Source organism: Mobula hypostoma, chromosome 9 (assembly GCF_963921235.1).
Source record: "Mobula hypostoma chromosome 9, sMobHyp1.1, whole genome shotgun sequence".
In the NCBI taxonomy this organism is placed as follows: Eukaryota; Metazoa; Chordata; class Chondrichthyes; order Myliobatiformes; family Myliobatidae; genus Mobula; species Mobula hypostoma.
This window is the reverse complement of record NC_086105.1, coordinates 111,350,101-111,369,015: the sequence shown is the minus strand read 5'-3', so window position 1 is coordinate 111,369,015 and position 18,915 is coordinate 111,350,101. Positions and strand designations below refer to the sequence as shown.

Below are 18,915 nucleotides of genomic sequence, written 5' to 3'. Positions count from 1 at the left end.
GTCTTCTGTCAGAATGAGCAACAGCTGAGCCCAACTTCTTTGTTCAAGCAGCACAATTAATGGGCTATTTGTGCAGCTCCATGCGGCAACCAGGTGTAATTTTAGGAGTTGTACGTTAGCTGCAAACTAATCTGAGCAAAGTCTCTTTTTGGGCAAAGCACTGTTGGAAAGGTGAAGGAAAGTCTTGTGAGATTAGGCATTGTAGAGTAGAGTAGGGGTTCATTCGCTCATTACTGTATGCGCTGCGTTAGGACATGGGCGATCACGGTCTTCCCATAACCATGACTGTTCCTGGCAAATTTCTCTACAGAAGTGGTTTGCCATTACCCTCTTCTGGGCATCGTCTTTACAAGACGGGTGACCCCACTCATTATCAATACTCTTCAGAGATTGTCTGTCTGGCATCAGTGGCTGCATAACTGGGGCTTGTGATATGAACCAGCTGCTCAAACGACCATCCACCACCTGCTTCCATGGCTTCACGTGACCCTGATCGGCAGGGGGGCTAATTAGGCGCTACGCCTTGCCCAAGGGTGACCTGCAGGCTAGCAGAAGGAAGGAGCGCCTTACAACTCCTTTGGTAGAGACATATCTCCAACCCGCCACCCAGGAGTACACATCCCAAAAGACTGAATGAACAAAGATTTCACCCCATCAGAAAGAATAGAAACTCACATTATGGTCTTTTACCGTACCTGGGTTTCTTCTGAACGGACTCTGCCACAGCAGTCATGTAAGCTCTACTCTCGGATATTTTCTGATTTCAGTCTGCTTTTCATTAAGTATACACAGTGTATTTTTGCAAGACAATTGACACTGCTATTGTCCACATAGTGAGTTCTCAGGCGCAGCCTGTACACAGTCAATGCTGTCTGCATGCTGCAAAGTCCCCATCACATTCAACTGTTGATTTTGAAATTGTGTCACACCTAGAAAATGTGCTGTGCAATCGAATTTCCGGGCCATGGGCTTCAGGCCTTTTATTGAGGCGGTTAAAAATTAAGAAGGAGAATGTTGCAGCAAAAGTGCGATGGAGCCACACTGAACTAATCTGGGGTACACTGAGAACTAGCAAAGGAATCAGGACACACAGTTCAGTTGTAAGCATTGCTTGCAAAGTAGGTGGAATACTAAAATGGCCGCCCTGAAAATTCACTCTCATTAAAAACTCTGGATAGCAGAATGCCAATTTCACTTTTGCAACACAGTTTTAGTGCAGGAAAGATGCACATGTAAACCGAATAGAAATGGAAGATTTCTCATTCTGTGTATTTAGTATTTCAGTATTATTTGAGCAATATTGTAAATATTTTGTTTGATTTAACATTCTTGTTCATTTAAATGATTAATTATGGGTTATATGTAAAAAACGTGAGTGGCATAAGTCATGGAGCGACCGTGTCATACACACGTGAAAAACTCTGGTTTCCTCGGCTGCATAAGTCCAGGGAAGACAATCTCCAGCCCCGTCAAACCTGTGAGATTGAGCGCGAGCCCCTCCCCCTCAAACCCCCTGTTTGTATGGATACTGTGTAATTTGCTACCTGTTACAAATTAATGCCATGAAATAACAGACAGCACACTGCATACGATTAAAGGAATTATATTTATGAATCTTAACTGAAGGGTCAGTAAAGAATAACAAAAAGAAAAGGGCCCATTCCAATTAAACAGTCAAATGTGCACAAGCTGGAGCTCATCTTGAACTTCTCTGTCACTCACTCGCTGGGTCCTCGGTCAATGTGAAGGCACACACCACCTTCTGAACGTTGCCCACAATTCATCTCAAACAAACGGGTCTCCCACCGGCTCGTATGCTACAACCGGTTCTCCCCAGAGTCTTCTCTCTCCATCTCCCACCGAACAAAAGCCCCAAGCCAACCTTATTGTCCCTCACCAAGAAAAACCTCCCGCTAATTGGATGGCACACGTTCCACATCATCCCTTATCTTCAACAATAACCCAAACAGGCTGAAAGCAGAACAGCTGCTCTTACAGAGCTGCTAAATGAAACACATACAGTATAACAGTAAAGGTGTGAACCAGGGTACTACATGTATGTGCCTCAATAAAGTAAAAACAAAACAAAGACGTGCATTCCTGGCTCCTTGTTTCCTTTCAATTACTATTATGTTTTGGAATTCCAAAACATAATAGTGGCGCCAAAAAAGTTTTTAACAAACCTGAGACAACTACTAACCTGTTCAAGTGTAGTGAGATGTTCAAGTTGAAAAAAAGCACAACACATTTGTTTTCATAGCAGCACATGTTCTTTGGAAAAGGAGAAAACAGTCAAATTTTTTTTAAAAAGGAGAAAATGGACAAAACTCATGGGTTCATAAACAGTGAATACCGGATGATAATGATCTTAAATTTAAAAAAGCAGAAATGGCTGACTACATTGGAAAGATAGATAAGTTTGATTGCACAAGAAATAACTGGATTTTGTATACAGAGCAAATTAAGCAGTATTTGAAACAAATGAAATAACCAATGAGAAGCAAGTGCCAGTTTTGCTGAGTATATTGGGTGGAAGAGCAGACAGTTTGCTTGTAAGTTCGACTGCTCCAACCAAACCAACCAAATAAGCTTTGCTGATATCATGACAGTAATGCAGGAACATTTAGAACCAAAACCATGGTTGATTGCAGAATGCTTTAGGTTTCAAAGCAGAATTATAAGAAAGGGGAGTGCATGTGGCTGAATTGATGAGATTGAGTAATGGGCTTAATGATCTGAGAGATCATTTAGTTTGTGGAATGCAACAAGAAAGCTTCAAAAACAGCTATTAACTGAAGCACAACTCACATTTAAAATAGCAGTTGAAATAGCTGTATCAATGGACATCACAGTCAGAGGGTTTCAGACAGAAATGAAAGCAAGCAATGACAAAATTGCAATGTCTAAACAGAAACCTGCCTCGCTGAACAAATTGTGTTACCATTGTGGCAGATATTCACATACGCTAGACCAATGCAGGTTTAAAGGTGATACTTGCAGAAAATGCACAAAGTAGGGCACATAGAAAGGGCAGGCAAAAATAAATGGACTGCACAGGGAAGAGAAAAAAGAAAAAAAAATCAAGCTGTAGTTTCAAATAGAGTACTAATCTGCATGCTGTTGCTGAAAAATCTGATAATGATGAGTGTGACACAGGACTGAGTAGCCTTGAGATTTACAATATGGAAACTAACAATAAATAAATGACATTGCTTAGATCAGAAGAGAACAGCAAATTAATTAAAATGGAATTGGACACTGGCTCTGGAGTTTCAGTCTGTTTCTTCTTGAGGAGTACCCAACTACCTTGACAGCCACATCTTGGATTGCAGTCCTCAGGTGCTTGCATTTCTTTTCTGTGTTGGAGTCTGTGCTTGGGGTGCCTTTGCTGTCCAGTTTCTCCCTTAGCTTAATCTGGAGTACATGTCAGAGGCCAAACAGCTTATCCACCTGGAGTATCTTTGACCCTGGTCTCCTTTTCCTTATTGCTGCCTTGATAGCCAGTCTGACTTTCGCCCTGACCAGCATGTGATCTGTATTGCAGTCTGTGCTCGGCATGACCCTGGCGTGTAGAACATCCAACACATCGTTTTGGTGCTCAAGGATGTAGTCCGGGGGGGGGGGGGGGGTGGTTGCTGGTGTTCGTATCGAGCAAGTCTCCAGGTCATCTTGAATTTGGCTTTCTGTTAAAACAGTGTATGTGCAAGGTAGCCAGGTGATCGTTGAATATTACTTTTTATTGTTAAAGTGCACTTATGTCTTCACCCTGGTAATGCTAAAATAGCTGCCTGTGCCTTTAAGGGAAAACGGTGGTATCATTATGCACGTGCAGAGGAGAAAGAAGAGTTACCACGTTCTAGAAAAAACTTTGAGTACTGGTCGTATTATGAGGAAGGGTCAATAATATTTGATAATATCCATGTAGATTCCTTCATAGTTGTTTGTAAATCTAGAATATCGGTAATTTGGCATGTCTTACATGTGGATGCTTTAGATTTTCGCGAGTAAGGTATCAGCGCTGGATAGCGTAGTTGTGCAAAGTTCCTTATCGGCCTAGTAGCGTGAGTGAGGAGAACTCGTTTCAGAGTCTAGCCTGTACACGTCTGGGAGTTAAGCACGTGTGGTTAAGGTGAGGTGCATTTATTTATGTTTTTGTTGTTCTGTATAAGGTACAGGGTTGGTGGGATTCTAATGTCGTTTGTATTTTTTTTAAAAGAATTGCCACTGCCATATTGGTTTTGCATATTTTGTTTATTTCCGTCCTACATTCGTAACTAGTTGATACAAGGGTGTGGACCAAAACTAAGCTGAGATTATAATAGCAGGAACTGTATTTTTTTTTAAATCAGTTTGTTATTTTTATTTCGATATCCTTTTTCTGCATCAAAACATCTAAAACGGATAAAGGAATTAAAGACCCGAAAAAGTATTTGTAGTCCTGAGTGTGTATTTTCCCCAGGGTACAAAAGTTATAAGGGTCTAATTCTGTGCTGAACTCCAGGAGCATCCTCCCATTGTCGTTGCAGTTTCTGACACCATGACGACTGAAGACTCCCGGCCATACCTTGACATCTCTACCCACCCTGGCATTGACATCGCCTAGGACTATCATCTTGTCCGCCTTACATGTTTCCAATAGGAGGGACTTCAGCTCCCTATAGAACATCTCTTTGACAGCAGGGTCTGCTTGCAGTGAGAGGGCACAGATGTTCACAAAGGTGCAAATTGGTTGTCTTGCAGCGGGAGTCGCAGGAGCATAAGTCAATCTGAGTGTCGGATCAGTTGGCTTTGAAGCTTATTGACGATGGTGGTTTTGATCATGAAGGCCACCCCAAAGAGCCTGTTCTCGTTGTGGCTTCTGCCTGACCTGAAGAGAGTGTAGTCTGCACCATGCTCTAGTAAAGATCCTCACTTGTCTTGCTTTGATAGATTAATGTAATGCACAAGTAGAGGTAGCAGCAGCAACCCAGATGGGTGGGTCAGTCACACCAAAGGCAGTGGTCTCCATCCATGGGGTGGCTATTGTTTAGCCAATCGTGGGCATGGAACAATAGATGACAGCAGAACTTCATTTTGAGTCCTTCCTCCTCATCCAGCCATTGTTTCTGATTTAATTAGCCAATGGGGCAGGCCCTTAATCTACACACCACACCCCCTCACTGAAAACAAACCTCCCCTCCAACAAACTCACCACTCAGCCTCTCCCCTTTCTTCAGTCAGACCCTGGAACCTGGCCTGGCAGTGGTGGAACAAGCTTTGGTGTATGGGATGAAGTGGCTAAAATGAGCGGACCAGCAGCCAGCTTTCTAGGCTGTTGATCTACAAGTCCGACAGTGGCCACTGGCAAGTTTAAATTTAAACAATTAAATGAATGTTGATTTCACATCGGTAAAACCCAACACATACTGGGGGACCGCTTCATTGAGCACCTCCACTCCGCCACAACAGACAGGATCTCCCGGTAGCCACCCATTTCAACTCTGCTTCCCATTCCCATTCAGATATGTCCATACATGGCCTCCTCTACTGCCATGATGAGGCTAAACTCAGGCTGGAGGAGCAACACCTCATATACCGTCTAGGTAGTCTCCAGCCCCTTGGTATGAACATAGAATTCTCCAACTTCCGGTAATTCCCTCCCCCTCCCTTCCCCTGTCCCTATTTCACTCTGTCCCCTCCCCCAGCTCCCTCATGGTTCCGCCTCCTTCTTCCACTACCCATTGTTTTCAGGGCTATGATGTCAATGCTTCCCCTCCCCCACCCCTTTGTCTTTCAAATTACTGGTCTTTCAACTGACGCTACAAGCATTCTTCAAATCCTTCCCCATCTTTCATTCTTCAGTCCTGACGAAGGGTTCCGGCCTGAAACATCGACTCATCGTTTCTAATTGATGCTGCCCCACCTGCTGAGTTCATCCAGCGTACTGAAAGTGTTGCTTTGATCACAGCATCTGCAGATTATTTTGTGTTTCAAATGAATGTTGATTTGTGTAGAAATGGCCTCAGTGGCAGATTGTTGTTTAAAATCCCACCTGGTTCACTAAAACGTCCTTCAGAGAAAGAAATCTGCCACCGTTACCAAATCTTGGCCAATGGCCAACTCAGGAGCTAGGTAAGGGTAGTGGTTAGCACAACACTTTACAGAACCAGCAGTCTGGGTTCAATTCTCGCAGCTGCCTGTAAGGCATTTATACGTTCTCCCCGTAACCACGTGGGCTTCCTGCAGGGGCTCCGGTTCCTCCCCACAGTCCAAAGACATACTGCGGGGTTGGTAGGTTAATTGGTCATTGTAAATTCTCCCATGAGGCCCGAGTATACTTGATCACTGCTACACAGCAGTCAAGGATGCCTACCATTCTGTCCCACGACCTCACTTCGGAAAATCGGACAATCAGGCCGTACTCCTCCTCCTGGATTACAAACAGAAACTGAAGCGAGAGATCACGGTGTCGCATTGGACGGAGGAAACGGATGAGGTCCTCCGTGACTGCTTTGAATCGGTGGACTGGTTAGTATTCAAGGACTCAGCAGCTAACCTCAATGAGTATGCCTCAGCTGACATGGACTTTATTTGGAAATGCATGGAGGACTGTGTGCCTTGCAAAACGATCCGGGTATTCTCTAATCGGAAACCTTGCATGAATTATGAGGTCAAGTCCCTTTTGAAGGCTAGAGCTGTGGCTTTTAGGTCCAGGGATACCAGTCGCTACACGGAATCCAGGCGTGAACTCCGGAAAGCCATTAAGGGCGCCAAGAGGCAACATCGAGCCAAGTTGGAAGCCCAGGCTAACCAGAGGGATGCCAGTAGACTATGGCAGGGTCTAAATGAGATCACTGGGCACAAAGAAAAGGCTGGGAATATCAATAACTGTGGCGTTTCTCTTCCTGACAAACTTAATGTATTCTACACAAGATTCGAACAGAAGAGGAGCGTCCTGCTCCCTCCTGATGAACCGGACCTGGTGGCATCGAGATTCATTGTCACCGAGGAGGACATTAGAAGGGCCTTCCTGAAGATAAGTCCAAGGAAGGCAACGGGTCCAGATGGTGTCCCAGTACGGGTTCTCTGGGCCCGCAAGCGAGCTAGCTGGAGTGTTTGCTGACATCTTCAGCTGCTCCTTGCTTCAGTCTAAGATCCCCTCGTGTTTTAAGAAGGCAACGATAATCCCAGTGCCGAAGAAGAGCAAGGTGGCATGCCTGAATGACTATCGACCTGTGGCTCTGACATCAATTGCTATGAAGTGCTTCGAGCAATTGGTTATGGCACACATCAACCACAGCCTACCGGTCAACCTCGACGCTTTGCAATTCGCCTACTGGAGCAACAGGTCAATGGCAGATGCCATCTCTCTGGCCCTACATTCCTCCTTAGAACACCTGGAGAATAAAGACACATATGTAAGGCTCCTTTTCATTGACTACAGCTCTGCCTTTAATACTATCATTCCAAATAAACTGATTCCTAAGCTCCAGAACCTGGGCCTTAGCACTCAGATCTACAGCTGGATCTTCAACTTCCTCACAGACAGGACCCAGGCTGTAAAAATAGGGGACAAGCTCTCCTCTACAATCACTCTGAGCACCGGTGTCCCACAAGGCTGTGTACTCAGCCCCCTGCTGTACTCACTGTACACCCATGATTGTGTAGCCAAGTTTCCATCAATATAAGTTTGCTGATGACACAACAATTGTTGGCCGTATCTCAGGTAATGATGAGTTTGAGTACAGAGAGGAAATTAAGAATTTGGTGGCATGGTGCGAAGACAATAACCTATGTCAGCAATGTCAGCAAGACGAAGGAATTGGTTGTTGACTTCAGAAGGAGTAGCGGACCGCACGACCCAATTTACATCGGTGGTGCGCAAGTGGAACAGGTCAAAAGCTTTAAGTTCCTCGGGGTCAATATCACAAATGACCTGACTTGGTCCAACCAAGCAGAGTCCACTGCCAAGAAGGCCCACCAGTGCCTTTACTTCCTGAGAAAACTAAAGAAATTTGGCCTGTCCCCTAAAACCCTCACTAATTTTTATAAATGCACCGTAGAAAGCATTCTTCTAGTGCGCATCACAACCTGGTATAGAAGTTGTCCTGTCTAAGACCGGAAGAAGCCGCAGAAGATCGTGAACATGGCACAGAACATCACACAAACCAATCTTCCGTCCTTGGACTCACTTTACACCGCACGCTGTCGGTGCAGTGCTGCCAGGATAATCAAGGACACGACCCACCCAGCCGACACACTTTTTGTCCCTCTTCTCTCCGGGAGAAGGCTCAGGAGCTTGAAGACTCATACGACCAGATTTGGGAACAGCTTCTTTCCAACTGTGATAAGACTGCTGAACGGATCCTGACGCGGATCTGGGCCGTACCCTCCAAATATCCGGACCTGCCTCTCGGTTTTTTTTGCACTACCTTACTTCCCATTTTTCTATTTTCTATTTATGATTTATAATTTAAATTTTTAATATTTACTATCGATTTGTAATCCAGGGAGCGGGAAGCGCAGAATCAAATATCGCTGTGATGACTGTACATTCTAGTATCAATTGTTTGACGACAATAAAGTATAAAGTATAAAGTGATTAGGCTAGGGTGGCAGCATGGCTTGAAGGGCTGGAAGACCTACTCCATGATGTATCTCAATAAAATAAAAACTAATAAATGCTGGCATGATCAGCAATGTTCAGAAGGTGATGCATTTCATGTTAGTTCATTGGATATTGCCTCTTATTGAGGTCTCCTTAAGAGTATTGCTCTTTGGTCACCCTTGGCAGATATGCCCTTCTTCCTTGTTCAACACTTCTGGGAAGTATACCAAGAACTACACTTAAAGATCATTGTTGATCCTGCTGGGGGCTTTGCAGGACCATATGGGTCATGTTCCATTGCCTGAGATTAAAAGGAGGCCATGAAATAGAGCAGCAATGTTTTACTTTGTTGCACTGGCATCCAGTCACACTTCCACACTCACTGTCATCAAAACTGTATGCATTAGCTGGGAATACTCACACATCAGCAGCAGCCATAAACATGCAGGCTTACACAGGTGCTATATTTGTGCAAGTAAATAACCTCCAAGAAAACCTCAGCCTTGTCGTAGGGTTTGGAATCTTGCGTACCTCAATGACCTGGAGAGCCATGTTGGCTGGAGTCAGGGCCTTGTGCTTTGGCTCTTGGTAGGGTCACCCATGCCAAACAGGGCAAAGAGTAGAAACCAGGCTAAGAGTAGTCCAGGTCAAGGGTTCAACTCCGGGCTAACAACCTTGACTGGTCAAAAATAACTGTTACAGAAACAGCAATGAAGAATCCTTCTTTATTTATGTGCGACATTATGGACATGCAGAGATGGAGAAGCTTCATTGCTCCCCAAACGCCTGTGGCTAACGAGCAGTAACCATAATGGCAGCACCTAAATAACATGTGGTCCAGAAAGAAATCTCATGCCTGATATTTATTGAAAAGATTGATGCAAAAAAATCATTAGCTTGAGAAAAGCAATGATGGTAAATAGCACAAAGGCGTGAAAAGAAATTGGTTCTCTCACTTGTCTGGTAATCCTCAAATGAATGGTCCCAAAATGTCAGAAGGTGTTGTATATGGAAAATATGTTTTTACATATTTAGAAAGGAAGATCGGTTTGCTTCTTTTAAGACCTCAGTGGTGTGAACAAGCTTGATGAAACCACTTTCCTAATTAAATCTATGCAAATGAGTGATTAGACACAAGGCTAATTTATCTGTATGGGTATTAAAGATTAATGTTTCATCGTTAATTTTCAAACATATTTTTGCCTCTAGCTTTTCAAATCTGCTCCGTTAAATTAACAAATCCAGGAGCAGAGATGACATTACATGAATTCCAGGTACCTCTCATCAGGAGAAAGAGGAGACAGTTTAAGGGGTTTGATCAAAGAGGTGGGTTTTCGACAAAGCTTTTACAACTGGGGAAAGATTTGAAAAGGTACAGAGCCTCAGGAAGAGAGAGAGAGAGAGAGACGAAGGTAAAAGTAGCTAGGCCCCATTCTTTAACAAGCCAAAACGTGAAAGGTGAAAGTGGAGATACAACTGGTCAACTTGATCTGGGAATCAAACCTCGGGGTGATTGTGTAGATATAATGTTAAGCCATGGTAAGGAGGCTGTGAGGTGATGGAGTGAAGGGAGGTTAGTTTGTGAGTGTGATCACAAAGAGCTGTAATGAAAGGCCCTGGGGTGAGACTTTCCCAATAATCAGCACTAGCGGGATGAATATTTGTCCAGTCACCGGCATTTAACATATGCATTGCTATTGGCTGACATTTGTATTCACTTCCTGAAGATTTGACTTCACTCTTCCCAATATCACAAGGAGAATCTCACAGGCCTAGACTGATTGTTACGATACGCACCTGACCGCGCCAGTTTCCAGGGTTTAGATGCTCCGACTCTCCAGAACACAGATAGTTGCAACGGTCCCTTTAAAAATTCAGGCCCGTCTCACTAATTGGAGGCCATATTTTGGCAACAAGATTTTAATTTTTAAAGAGCTTCAGTGCTCAACCATCAGCTCTACTTTGTATTCTCATCTAGCGGCTAGTTTAGAACCCTCAATTCTGGTTTCGGATACTCCATCATATGCGTCCTTATCATCCTCGCCTAGGTCTCCCACCTCACTGATGTTGGAAGAGAGATTTCACCCCAGTATCATCAAAGCTTGCACCTAAAGAACAACCACTGGCATGAGCACAGTAAGTCTGCTGGTACATAAAGGAGTGAAGTGGGGTAAGTAAAGGAATTAATGTGCAAATACACATTTACAGATGCCACATCACCTGGTTCGTTGACTATGGACATCCTGCTGCCTTGCCTCTTCCTCTCCTTGATCTGAATCTCATCCTCTTCCAGTGGATATCCATCAAAACTGAAGTTCATCACCACGTTCCCCTCTGGTGTCTGAGTTGGAGTCCCACTCCTGAAACTCTCCGTGCCCAGAGTAGCCATCCTCGATCTCCTTCACCAGAAAGGGGAAACTTTCTGATTTCGAAACAAAAAAGAAACAGTTGTTCAGTCATCTTTTCAACATGTTATTAAAAGTAGGCTACTACTTCGTTTATATAAAAAAATTGGGAAGCCACTGTGCGGTAAATCTGGTGCAAACGAGCCAGATCATGGAAGCAACTTCGCACATCAGTCTTCCAGTTTCTAAGCTTTTAACTGTTCCTGAATTTGACATCTAAATGTTGGCTGGTGTCAGCTGCCAGTAAACTGAATTTTCTTAGATTTAATATTGAACTTGCAATTTGATATAAAACACAGATTTCATTAGGAATTCAGTGATCAACAACATACAGTGAGCTCAAAAATGGGAGCAATGGCAGTGAAGTTGTTGAGTTGTGCGTGAGTACAGGAGGCAGCACTACGAGTCATTGATGTCTCAGCAGAAGAGTCGAGGGAGCCTGAGCAAGAAGTGAAAAAAGATTGTACCACATGTCCCATAAAAAGCTAATCATAGATTAGACTCATGAAAGTGTCCCTCGCTCTCTTTAAATTGGAGAAAGTGAATGGAGAAGTTTTTCAATGTGAGAACAAGTTTACCAGGCAAGCAAGTGTGTTGTTCAAGGGGAAACATGTTCACGTATTACATTGTTGGAAAGGTGCATCCTATCAAAGCAATTTTATATGTTTTACCAGGGAACCCATATTGTGTAGAAGAACCTTTGGGAATGGGTTCTTTGCCAATACCTTAACAAGCTAACAGATAAACTGGGAAGGATGTCCATCATCTGCCATGAGTCATTTGACTCCATTGGGATTAATGATGGAGGAGGTGGAATGACAATGGAAAGGCACCATGGAATCAACCATTCTGAGCTGGTGTGTATTCTTCACAATGATCAGTAGTTGTGATCCTGCTCTTTACCCATATTCACAAACCACTTTCCACTAACTAACCTTTTCTTAAACAGTGAAGTACTCTGGGAAATTTTGTGAGCTCCCCCACCCCCACCCCCACCCCCACTCCCATCCCTATTCCGCTCAGTGTCAGCTGAGGTTCACTTGGGGTAAACACATTTCTGAATTGTAACAAGGTGGTGGTGGTTCAAGATTTGCCCCAGAAACGTCATCACCTAAACTAGGCAGCATGTTCAGTGCAATACTAAGGAAACGCCACACTGTCGTCAGGTCCATTTCTCAGATAAGATGGAAAATTGAGTATAAGATTTGACGACAGATGTCCTGATCAATATTCATCACTCAGGCACAATTTAGAGTTGATTTTCAATTTTAATCAGATTGAGGTGGTGGTGGTAATAGAGTAACAGTTTCTTCAGCTGGCTTCTTTTTACTTTGAATCATAAATGATGGAACAGTACAGTACTGGCCTTTCAGCTCACTGTGTTGTGCCTAACCTTTAAGCTACTCAAAGACCAGTCTAACCCTTCCTTCCATTTTTTATCATTCGTCTCTAACTAAGAGTCTCTTTTATGTCCCTAATATATCTGCCTCCACCACCGCCCCTTGCAGGCATTCCACACTGCCACCACACTCTGTCATCCCCCCCATACTTTCCTCCAATCACCTTAAAATTATGCCCTCTTGTATCAGCCATTGCCGCCCTGGGGGAGAAAGTCTCTGGCTGTCCACTCAGTCGTTGACTCTTATCATCTTGTACATCTCTATCAAATCACCTCTCATCTTCCTTTGCTCCACAGAGAAAAGCCCTAGTTCGCTCAACCTACCTTCATAAGACATGCCCTCTAGTCCAGGCAGTGTCCTGGTAAATCTCCTGTGTGCCCTCTCTAAAGTTTCTACATCATTCCTATAATGAGGCAACCAGAGCTGAAGACACTATTCCAAGTGTGGTCTCAGCAAAATTTTATAGAACTGCAACATTACCTTGTGGCGTCTGAATGCAATCGCTTGATTAATAAAGCCCAGCTAACCATCTGTCTTCTTAACAACCTTATCAACCTTATCAACTTACATGGCAACTCTGAGAGTTCTATTTCTAGAAAATGCTAAGTGCAGTATTTATGATAATATATAAACATGCATGCAAACTAATTAATAGAGGGAATGGCAAATGAGAAAACTCAGACCTTTCGATGGGCCTCGGCTTGAACCATTGACTGTGCTCTTTTCCATAGATGCTACGTGGCCTGCTGAGTTCCTCCAGCATTTCACGCGTGTTGAATAGAGGGAATGGAATGTTTATAGGCAATGGGGCAGAAATGCAATGCTTTATCAAAATTCGATTTTGGAATATATAAAAAGAGCAGAGGTTCAGGCAAACAGAAAGTTAAGCTTTGAGTATTCAGTGTAATATACTCTTTAAACTCAAACCTTTATTTTTATATAATTGAAATGAGACATAGATGCTTTTGCTAATTATGACATCAAATATGTATGCAGGACAGCTGTTTCCAATGACTTCTCCGATTATTAATTAGCAAATAGGAATCTTTTATTAATCTTAATGAACTTTTCAAGTTACTGATATTTGGTTTAAATAATTATTTATTGATGTGCTGAAGAGAAGGCATATCAAATTATCTCATGTTGGAGTATGAGAAAACCAAATTTTTTCATACTTTTCAATGTGAAACACAGAAATACTTCGTAAGTTCTAAAATCTTCCACTGAAGCATTAAAAGTTATCGAATAAATACTGGGTTGCATTCTTCAATCTAAGAAACAATGGATTTACTTAAAAAATAATGGGAAATGTGGTTATTTCAAACTAAATGCCAAAATTTTATAAAAAAACATTTCCAACAGAGTGTTTCTCAAGTGTAAACCTACCAATGAGAACTTATAGCACCGTGTATACTGATCACAGCATAGAAAAGCATCAAAAGGCAAATAGAGAAGAGTTTATATAGCAGCATTTCCCATTTAAATTTTAATTGGAGACGACTCATTTTCAACAGGTTGTATTTAATTATTTCAATTTTTTTCATATGATGTAGAGAAAGCGTCCACGGCAAATAGCCTTCCTGATTGGTACCCCGTGTAACACACAAAACACTAGATGCACTCAGCAGCTCAGGCAGCACTTATGGAGAGAAACAAACAGTTGATGTCCCGGGCCGAGGTCTTTCCTCATGGCCGGAAAGGAAGGTGGTTGAAATCGGAATAAGAAGGTGGGAAGAGTGGGGAAGGAGTACATGCTGGCAAGAGATATGATAAGCAGGTGAGCGGTATAAAGAGAGAAGCAGGGAGGTGATAGGTGGAAAAGGTAAAGGGCTGAAAAAAAAGGAGAGGCGGGTGGACCATGGGGGAAAGGAAAGGACGAGGGAGCCCAGAGACAGATGATAGGCAGGTGAAGAGAAGGGGTAAGAGGGGAGCCAGAATGGGGAATGGAAAAAGAGGAAAGGGAGAGGTGGGAGACATTATCAGAAGTGAAGAGTTCAATGTTCATGCTGTCAGGCTGGAGGCTACTCAGATGGAATAGGAGGTGCTGCCCCTTCAACCTGAGAGTGGCCTCATTGTGGCAGCAGAGGAGGCCATGGATCGGTATGTCGGAATAGGAATGGGTAGCAGAATTAAAATGGTGGCCACTGGGAAATCCCGCCTATTGTGGCAGACTGAGCGAAGGTGCCCCATGGGCGATCCTAAACATTCAGTCCCTACACTGCAAGTTTTACTTCAGTTACTTGCCCAGGTTATTCCAACATTACCACTCACATCCGCAATATCCAAGGACAAGCACAAGTAGGTAAGTGGGAAAACACTGCCACCTGTAGGTTTCCCTGGGTTGTGCACCATCCTGACATGGAAATATATCATGGGCTCTTCATCATAGTTCAGTCTAAATCCTGAAACTCCCTCACCAAAAGCACTGTGTGAGTATCTTCACCACAACGACCGCAGCAGCTCAAGAAGGCAACTCAGCACCACTTTCTTAAGAGCATCTAGGGATGGCTATAAGTGCAGGCTAGCCAGTGATGTCCAGATCATTAAAATCAATAAATGAAAAATATATAAATGCAAGCTATTATGTTCCTTGATCTATTCCGCTGAATCTAGGGTGCATGAGCCAGGTCAGTGCTCACAACTTCATGGCAGAAAATAGCAGCGTTTCTCTTGCACTCTGCACATGTAAGGAAGATAAAACTTACAAAACCTGGCCGTGGGCTGTGTCGTTACTGGTCTGGTTCAAGGTCAAAAGATATCTACTTTCTGCTGTTATTTATACTTGCTAAGGCCTTTTCCCGGATCAGAAAATTTTTGTTAATTATTTATAAAATATAGCTGCCTCACCAGACTAGTGTAAGATTTCCCTTTATTCTCTGCCTTTGACAACCTGCCTCGTTTATAGGTTTCTGGGCATACCACCAGCCAGTGCGGGGATCATCTTTGGGATCTTTCATTACACCGCACCATCTTTCTCCATTAATAGTTCTTTTCTCACATTGATAACTCGGAAGCCACTATTGTGATACAGTATTTCAGAAGTGACCGTGTATCTATGCTAATGAGTGGACTGCATATTTCCTGTTAGATTCAACAGGAAATAATTGTGCTGAGAAATCTTACTGTCAGAGTTACAAGTGGATTGGATCTGGGCACATAAAATACTAATTGCGGTCCAAGATCTACGAGCAGGGATTTTTTCCTATATTCAGCGATGTGAAAGATTCAGTGGAGTGAAGGGGCTGCTTAGAATTGCCAAGCTAAATACAGGCTGGGACAAAGGAAGATGATTTAGCCCCTCAAACTATTCTGAATTTCAGTGAAATAATGGCCGATCTAATTTCCCTATTGTTTATTGTCTTTGTTTATCAAAAATAAGAATTTCAGATTTGAACTTAAAGATTGATTCAGCAAGAAATACTTGTGAAAGAGAGTTCTAGGTTCCTGTCACTCGCTCACTGTGACTGGGTCTCCCAACTTCACTTCTGCAAGGCTCATAGTTAATTTTTAGGCTCTGCCTCTAGCCTTGCCACCTAGTGTAAAACTTCCTTGCAATGTACCTTACGAGCTCACCTTAACAGCTTGAAAACCTCAATCAAATTACCCTTAGCCTTCGAAATTGCAATACAATATTAATTTGCACAATCTCATTTATAATTTAACTCCCATTTCTCAAACTATATTCTAATAAATTTACAAAACACTCCAAGAACAATGTATCTCCCTAAGATTGTTATCTTCACTATTTTTCATACAGGGGTCACTTGGTATGAAAGTCACATTAATTACTAAATTTGCATATAACTTAAAACTCCTTTATCAATTATTCTCCTTTTTTCTACCTCTCTCTCTCTTTTTTATTTCACACTTCATCTTACTTTATTTAATTTTGTCTTGCTTCTCTATTAATATCGTTATCTCTTTCTCTGTCTCCCTATACATTCTGATCTTCATAACCTTTCTTTCTTTTCCTCATCACTCACATTCTCTCTTCCTCATCACTCATTCTCTCTCTCTCTCCCTATCTTTCTCTTCCTCTCCCTATCTCTCTCCCTCTCCCTCCCTTCCTCACTCTCTCTGTACATTCTCATATTCATAGCCTTTTTTTCTCTTCCTCATCACTCCCTCTCTACCTCTTCTTCTCCCCCTCTCTCCCTCTCTTTCTCCCCCTCCCTCTCCCTCCCTCTCCCTCTAATTCTCCCCCCGTACATTCTGATCTTCACAGCATTTCTTTCTCTTCTTCATCTCTCTCTCTCCCTCTCCCTCCCTCTCCCTCTCCCTCTCTCCCTCTCCTTCCCCCTCTCCCTCCTTCTCTCTCCTCTCTGTACATTCTCATCTTCATAACCTTTCTTTCTCTTCCTCATCACTTTCTCCATTCCTTTCTGCACCCCTCCCCCAGCTTTCTGGGTCACACTGATTTTATCTCCCAAACCCTCTCCTTTTCCACAGTTAATCCTTTCTATTTCCTTCTCTTGCCGTTCCCCTCTCTCTTCTGTCTTTTTCCCACCCTGTCTCTCCCTGATAACTCTCACACCGTTAACACTTCCCCAATATCAATCTCTGCCACAAATGCTCATTCAGCCACTTTATAAACTCTATCTAAAATGGTATCCATCACGATGCCACATTCAGGCAGTAGGTTCCAGACTCCATCACTGTTCGAGTGATAGAATCAACATCAAGTTTGTTTTATTCAGTCATAACAAGTGGATATCAAAGGCTAGACCAGTATTTGGTGCCTATTGCTGAGGATATGGTGATAAAACACCATTTTGAACCACTGAAGCCTTTCTGATGCAGATTAGCAGCTTGCAATGTCACTTCAGAGGGCAGCAAAGAGTCAACATCTTTGTTCTGGGTCGGAAGTTTCAAATAGGCAAAACAGGTGAAGATGGAAGAGCAACACACATCAAAGTTGCTGGTGAACACAGCAGGCCAGGCAGCATCTCTAGGAAGAGGTATAGTCAACGTTTCAGGCCGAGACCCTCCGTCAGGACTAACTGAAGGAAGAGTGAGTAAGAGATTTGAAAGTGGGAGGGAGAGGGGGAGATCCAAAATGATAGGAGAAGACAGGAGGGGGAGGGATGGAGCCAAGAGCTGGACAGGTGATTGGCAAAAGGGATATGAGAGGATCATGGGACAGGAGGCCCAGGGAGAAGGAAAGGGGGAGGGGTGAAGCCCAGAGGATGGGCAAGGGGTATAGTGAGATGGACAGAGGGAGAAAAAGGAGACTGAGAGAAAGAATGTGTGTATAAAAATAAACAACCGATGGGATACGAGGGGGAGGTAGGGCATTAGCGGAAGTTAGAGAAGTCAATGTTCATGCCATCAGGTTGGAGGCTACCCAGACGGAATATAAGGTGTTGTTCCTCCAACCAGAGTGTGGCTTCATCTTTACAGTAGAGAAGGCCGTGGATAGACATATCAGAATGGGAATGGGACATGGAATTAAAATGTGTGGCCACTGGGAGATCCTGGACAGAGCATAGGTGTTCAGAGAAACGGTCTCTCAGTCTACATCAGGTCTCGCCAATATATAGAAGGCCACATCAGGAGTACCGGACGCAGTATATTACCCCAGCTGACTCACAGGTGAAGTGTCGCCTCACCTGGAAGGACTGTCTGGGGCCCTGAATGGTGGTGAGGGAGGAAGTGTAAGGGCATGTGTAGCACTTGTTCCGCTTACAAGGATAAGTGCCGGGAGGGAGATCAGTGGGGAGGGATGGGGGGGACGAATGGGCAAGGGAGTCGCATAGGGAGCGATCCCTGCGGAAAGCGGGGGGGGGGGGGGAGGGAAAGATGTGCTTAGTGGTGGGATCCCGTTGGAGGTGGCGGAAGTTACGGAGAATGATATGTTGGACCCGGAGGCTGGTGGGGTGGTAGGTGAGGACAAGGGGAACCCTATTCCTTGTGCGGTGGCGGGAGGATGGGGTAAGAGCAAATGGAAGATATTCTTCTCGAAAGGGCTCTGGTGAGCTTGGTGAGTGCTTTAAATGACCATGAATATTGTTTCACCCACCGTATTAACATTTCCCAGCTCCTGGATTTAAGCTCATGGACTCAAGTTGTATATCCAGGGTCTGAATTACTAATACGGCAAAATAAAGACTTACGATAGCACTCCTACTTTAATAATCCTAGACTATGTAAATGAGGCTAGTTTTGCTAATACAACCCAGAAATCTTTCTAAAATCTTTCTAGCCATTACCCCTTAATACCTGCCCATCATAACAACTATCTTAAGATATGTGTATTGAGTAAACGCCCTTTGCCGGAGCACCAACATTTTATCCTGGCAGCTGAAGATCGTAGTTGATATCGCTTGGTGACATTCCACTCGTATAGAGAGTTCAGTTGCCAGAGTTGGAGGCCAATGTCAATAACTTGGATTTATTAACACCATGCAGACCATTGGTAATGAATGCAAATATGACCAAGGGATTATTACAAATTCATGGAATTGTGGACCCAGCTCTGGAGGATAAAAGGCCCATACAAGCCGGATGATTTCCCCTTACATAA

At 43.5% G+C, this 18,915-nt stretch overlaps 1 protein-coding gene across 5 annotated transcripts in view; it reads right to left on the bottom strand.

Annotated features, from left to right (window-relative positions):
- Positions 1-18,915, bottom strand: part of slc29a4a (solute carrier family 29 member 4a) — a 248,061-nt gene that overhangs the window by 54,036 nt on the left and 175,110 nt on the right. For all 5 annotated transcript variants that reach the window (XM_063058912.1, XM_063058911.1, XM_063058910.1 and 2 more), the window contains one exon: positions 10,808-11,009. In XM_063058912.1, the coding sequence (XP_062914982.1) occupies positions 10,808-10,976 (169 nt within the window). In that variant the 5' untranslated portion in view covers positions 10,977-11,009. The remainder of the gene's footprint in view (positions 1-10,807; positions 11,010-18,915) is intronic.